General features: G+C 31.7%; 1 protein-coding gene across 1 annotated transcript in view; it reads left to right on the top strand.

Moving 5' to 3' along the window:
• The window catches only part of LOC106643282 (uncharacterized), a 200,031-nt gene extending 193,850 nt beyond the window's left edge, over positions 1-6,181 (top strand). The window contains exons 2-3 of the mRNA XM_014358361.2: positions 4,282-5,342; positions 5,429-6,181. Of these exons, the coding sequence (XP_014213847.2) occupies positions 4,282-5,342; positions 5,429-5,533 (1,166 nt within the window). The 3' untranslated portion in view covers positions 5,534-6,181. The remainder of the gene's footprint in view (positions 1-4,281; positions 5,343-5,428) is intronic.
• Positions 6,182-6,765: the final 584 nt, after the last annotated feature.

Raw genomic sequence — 6,765 nt, forward strand, 5'->3', positions numbered from 1 at the left:
TAGTTTTCTACAGCGAATATAGTCAATAAAGGGGATCCTCCCTTAATAAGTTGAGCGTTGACTAAATGAAATTATTCAACCTATAATTGCATTAACTCTTATGATTCTAGTACAGTTAAATATTTCAAAGTTACTCTTTAAAAGGACTTGATCTTTTTTAATTTTAAAAATAGATGAAGTTTGTTTGAAACAAATTGAAATGATGAATTATTTGAGGGTAGTTCAAAGCTTGTTTTTTTTATTTTTCTTTTTTTTTTTTTTTTATTTTTTTTATTTACTTAAAGGTCATCGATTTTATTAAATTTTTCACTTACAAAACCATACTTTCGCTTCTGATGCTTATAGCTAAGCTGCTTATGTAGTAAAAGTATTCTAACCCAAATAAAATAAAAGCTAGGACTAAACCATATCGGTTAAAAAAAATTTGTTTCCGTTTAGTGCCTCTGTTCAAAAGTTATAGCTGTTTAACGAGAAGCGATAAAAATTGCTAAAAATGAGATTTCGTTAATTGTTGCCGAAAATTCGTAATTTAAAAAAAAATCCCTACATCTTTTGATTGGTGGCACCAAATTCAACAAATTATTTTTTTTTTGCAATCAATAAAGCCTCGTTTCAGTAATTATTTGAGCCTGTTTTGGACCACCTTAAATAGTGCACTCCATCGCTACTTGTGTTTGAAGTGGAATCGATATTCATCGATGTATCTCACGAAAAAAGTTGGATCAAACGCCAAAACATGTGTCTCATGTTTTATCCCACCAATACTGAAAAAAAAGTTTCGTAAAACTGCGGTGCACGAATGCTAGAAAAAAAAGACACTTTTATCATTGAGGGGTACGGAAGTGACAGGTACGAAAGCGAAATTTTGAGCTTTGGAGTACTATTGCGGTTCGTAGACTTAATATAAACAATTTTCCGCAGACAAAACATCTGTCGTCAATAATTAGAACAGAAAAAATGTTCGTTACCTGTATGAAAAACAGAGGGGTGGGTCGAGGGAGAGACGAAAGTAATCAAAATTTTTGTAAACACGAAAATTAAAAATTAAAGTACGTATCAATTAAAGCGATAAAAAATTTTGATAGCTTGACTTAACCGTTTATTTTGTCACGATGTGAGATTTAAAAAATGACCTCTAAAAACTGTCATGAAATACAATAGTGTGGTTTCAAAGCGATTTCCACTGTCACCAAAATTTCGTTTAAATCTTGGGACATTTAGTATTTGATTAAAACCCTTGCTTATAAATTGAAAATTAATGTTATTACGGCGCAAATGTAACATACGATGTCTATACCTGACCATGTATATGCGAGAATATGGCAGAAAAGCTTTTTTTCCTAGTAAAAGCTTTTAGGTGCAAGATCGAGATTGGGACAGGGCACGAAAGTGACATTTTGATTACATTTTCCTAATTATCTTATTAAGGAATAAATATATCAGCTTGAAAGTTTTTTCCAAAAAAATTTAACTCTTTTAGGATAATTTCACGCAATTTTAACATTCAAATTTAGTTTCTTGCAGTAGCATGAGCTCTGGGCACGAAGTTGGCCACTTACGGCAGAATCACTCATACACTCATCCACCGACACGATGGTTAAGCGGTAGAGTTGCAGTCCCGTCCATCACCGATGTTAAGCAGCATTTGGCGGTTAGTACTTGGATGGATGACCGTTCAAGTCTTGCCATTTTGCCTCTGCTGTTTGCTTCGTGGATTGATTGACTGTTTCTCTGTCCCTTTGACATCGTGAGCAGAAGGTGTGCCAAATTTATGCCCCGTTATCTAAGTCTGCAGCTTAGACACCGAGTCAGAAATAAAGCAGACACACCGGGCTGTTCCGGATCAGGTTTTTCCTACGGAAGATTTCCTGATCGACATGACAAACGTTATGGGCGAATGTAAAGCAGTTGAAAGGGCCCTCCCCCTTCCAGTCCCACCCCAATTCCTCCCCAATTCATCAAGTGCTCTAAGTAGTGCCTCTACAAGAGAGCCAGACGTAAAGCACTATAATAAATATGTATACGTATATATATATATATGTGTGTATGCAAAACATAAGTAAATTTTGACAAGCATTTAGTTTCTTAGTTTATCCCTACATTGTGATTTTCAATATAAATTTCAACAGAATGCGTCATACGAGTATAGACACCGACTCGTAACACAAATGTAGCGTATATATATATATATATATATATATATTCATCGAATTTTTCGGAGTATGCACAACCAACTGTAATTCCGAAACGCGACTTCCTATCGTTATCAACATGCATTGCTAATTCAAGTGTTTTTGTAGATGTATTTGTCAATCATTTTTATTACTTTTTAGTGGTAGTTTAACTCATACTCAAGATTTAAGTGACTTAATACTAAAACCTGTATCTAAAAGGTATATCTTTTTTCGTATTCTTCTGACATTGTAATAATGCGCGATGGGTGAGCCAGTAATCAATTGAATTGTAATAAAAAGTTATTAAAACATTACGTACTTAAATAAAACAAATTTTTGGTAGTCTTTTATTATACATACTCTATTAAATTTTCAAATTTATAAGACAGCACATACAAGATGAACGTCAAAAGTCGTCAATTCATTGAAATGTATTAAGATCGATAAAGACAATCATCTAAGGGATTTTGGAGAACGCTAGTCAATAACTAGAGGTTATATTTGTAACTTGTAAAGCTAAAAATTGCTGTATACAAAATTTGATGTTAATTGGTTTATTTAAAGTGGCTTTTACCCACATCTATACCATACTAAATTTTTTAGATCTAACATAAGATCCACAAATCATTGACCACAAAAACTCCCTGAAAAAATGTTTTGCACAAATCCATTGATTTTTGAAAATTTCATTCACTTTTTTGAATCTGACATATTGTCTTTAACGAACCCAATCATTACTTCTTACAAATGACTCCAAATTCTTGAATTAATTAGCCCTTTCATTCATAAAATGTACTACTCTTGTAGCTGACAAAATAAGCTTCACGTAGAGAAAGAAGCACTTTCAGAAAATTATCGAATTAAGCAAAAGTTTATTGTTGACAAACAAAATGTGACTCTTAGCCATCATAGTTCGTCATAAACTAAACGTCTTAAGAAACCAAAATCAACAATATTTTTTCGACATGACAATGCTCTGCCGCTTAGCAGAACTAGGAAGACGATGAGACAGCAACGCAGCGGGACGCTCAAGATCGTGTACGGATTAGGACCAGAAGTAACTGGCAGTTGCGGCTCGTCATTCGAGTCAACGAGGCTCCGAGAAATGGAAACACCACTTGGCGCACGAGGTCGTATTGGAGCTGGGCCCAGGGGCTGCGGTGATGGCAGCTTGTCGTCTGCATCAACTGCGCGATTGTCATCAGCGCTGTCCACGAAGTTAGGGTCATCGACAATGTCTGAGTCATCTTTTCTGGCCACAGCACACTAGCTCGTCTTGTTGCAGACACTACCGTTGCTGCTGTTGATATGGCTAGGCTTTTTGCTGTTGTTTCGTTGGAGAGTTCTGTAGAGCCATTTGCTTTTCTTCCCTATGTTTTCTCTTGATCGAATTTTGGATACAATATTAAGTCTCGGGTTTTGGCACCAAAATGTAACTGACAAAATCAGCTTTGAGCAGAGCAAGAAAAATTTTCAGAAAATTATCGAATCAAGCAAAAATTTATTTTCAACAAACAAAATATGACTCTTAGTTATCGAAGTTCATTTCAACTAAACGTCTGTAGAAATCAAAATCAACATCTTTTCAACATGACAACGTTCTTCGTTTACATTTGAGCGCATTTTTTTTATTTTACTATACAAACAAGACAGAAAACTTTCACATATTTCACATTGAAACATATGCTCAATTGATCTGAAACAACTCTCAATCAATAAAATATAAGACTCTTAATTTTCCAACATTTTTTTAACAGTTCATATGAAAAACTCTGCTCAACTCTACAGTATAGGTAAATAAAAAAGTAGTTTATCATATGCTGAATTCTGCATACAGTTGTTCCATTTTTATTATTTTTTTAATGTGTAACGTGTAATATTTTAATAAATTAATTATTTCATAGCAAATGACCCCATAAATATAAAAATACTGTTTAGTTTGCTTTACAGTTATTTATTTCATAGTAATTATAATATTCTTACTCTAAGATTGTGCTTAGTATTTTCATTTTTCTGTTAAATATTATTCTGTTAAATATTAAATTACAAATAATTTGATGGCTATCATGCGTAATAAAATAAATAACTCTATACATTTAATTTGTAGAGCTTCCGCTGCATCCACATTCAGTGAAAGATCAAACAAGAAACAAAAAACCAAGTAGTAGTGATGACAAGGAAAGTGTCAGCGTTCTGTTTACTTGTAACGCTACAGGCAAACTTGCTCCAACATTAATTTTGTTGGCTGGAGAAGCTCTGCCAATTAAAGTAGCTGCAGCTGACTCAAAAGACTATGTGATTGGATTTTCGGAAAATGGCACTGTACTAGCTCCAAATTTTTATGAATTTATAACAAAAATTTTCGAACCATGGCTAAAAAAAAATAACACTCAACTTCCAGTAATTATATACATTGACGGCCATTCACCATTTTTAAACTTTTATTTAACTGATTTCTGCTCTGCAAATGGAATAGTACTTGTACCCCTTTATAATAATGCTTTGCATATAATACAACCCTTGGATGTAGCTTTCTTTGAAGCATTTAAATCCCAATGGATAGAAATGTGTGAAGAATTTTTCATTGGAATGCACCAATATCAAGTTGCTTCTCTAGTGAAAAGAATTCTAAATTCGATATGCATTTCTGATATATTACAAGAGGGATTCAGAAAATGTGGATTAAATCCTTTTGATATCAATGCTGTGGACTTTCTGAAAAACAAGAAAAAGAAACAAAATCCATCAAAACCCCGATTAATTTATGATCTTGAAATATCAAACAGAAAAGCCGAATTGACACAAAATTGTTTACTGTCTGATTTTGAGAAGTTCTTATCTCAACATCAAATACAATTATTTAGAGCAAATGACGATCCAATTTGGAAAGGAGAAACCAAATATGAAGCACTTTTCAATATATGGTACAAATTATCGCAATTTCACAATTTTACTTCAAATAACTCTATATTGACTAACGATGAATCAAATATTTCCGAAACATCCTGTGATTTATCAAGTATTTGTCAATCGTTAAATGATGTTTCCGACACTTATGAAGATTCTAAAAGTATTTCTCATTTTGCTAATAACATCCCTGACATTTGTGAGTTTATTACAGCATCAACAAACAATGAAGAAGTATTGATGCTGACAAGTAACAGAGAGGTAAGCAAATGTTCAAGGAATTACTGTTTAGAGATATTATGAGTTTCAAGTTGTACTTAGCTTCTAACTTTTTTTTATTTTTACAGGTAGACATGACGGAAAATATCAATTTAACAGATTTGGATTTGGATGAAATACTCAAACATACCTTTCATGACTCCAACACTTTTCTGGTGATTCAACATAGTTGACGATAACATAAAAAAAGATTTTGCTTCGATGTTATTTAATTCACTAAAATTATTAATGTTCCTTTTGATGTGCCTATTTAAAAAATGTCATTTGATACAAGTAAAATCATTCCTTAAACAGAATTTAAAAAGTAACTCAAGCTTTACAACTAATTCAACTCTGAAGTGTAGTTGTTAATGCAAACATTTATGTACATACTGTACAACTATTTGTCCAAGAAAACGTTGAAATTTTAAACAAATTGGAACCATCTCTCTAAAAAAAAAGAAAAACATTTGATTTGCCCCTTACAAATAAGAAAACGATTCGTAAGTGTTCAGTAAAAAAAACCCTTTAACCAACGTTAAAGTAAAGAAGAATATTTTTAAAGTATTCAGTTTAATAGTTGTTCAATTTTTGTTACAAATTATTTCTAGAAAAAAAAAGATTCACTCTTTCGTAGAACTTAATTGCGTACTTTTTTTTGTTAATGTTTGAATCATATTTTTTGTAGAAAACTCTAAATTATATTAATTTTCTCAGGAAGCTGTAAAATATTGTTTTTCTTAGTTCAATTCGGAATCCTTTTTTCCTTATTGGGTGCAGAGTAGCAACTGTAGAATAACAAGAACTACATCCTTATAAAATAATGGAACGTCATGAAAGATGTTGAGAACAATTAAAAAAGTTTTATTTTAGTTTTTAGAATCTTAATAAATGCCATTTTATGATGGATATTGTAAACTATCAATAAAATTTCAACAAACGTGCGTGTTATTGCTAACAATATTAATATTTAAATAATAAATATGTCCTTATGAAACATATGTAATTAAATATCAATACCGATATAAAAAATTTGTAGTAACATAAATACATTATGAAAATTAATAGACCACCCAATAAAGCTTTTTTAGTAAAATAACTAAATGTCATTGGCTTGCATTAATCGCGTCAATCATTTCGATGAAATTAACTTCGAACTGTCATTTTTATAATTCACAAAAATTTGGATTTCTAGCTTACGTAAAGATTTAATCATCTTTTTTTAAGGAAATAGTTTTTACATGGATTTTCGAAAAGTTAATATGAAATAATACTTTTGCATGAAAATACAATCGTTGGCATTTCATTTATTTATTGTTTTTTTTTATTACCATACGGCAAGACATTTAAAGCTAGCTTTATGTAATGCTTACTTTAAAGTGTGTGGCTTTTCAGAACATACATGGAACAACAGATATTTTCTCGA

Source organism: Copidosoma floridanum, unplaced genomic scaffold (assembly GCF_036245765.1).
Source record: "Copidosoma floridanum isolate Cflo_tuat_1 unplaced genomic scaffold, Cflo_Japanese_pri ptg000034l, whole genome shotgun sequence".
NCBI lineage: Eukaryota > Metazoa > Arthropoda > Insecta > Hymenoptera > Encyrtidae > Copidosoma > Copidosoma floridanum.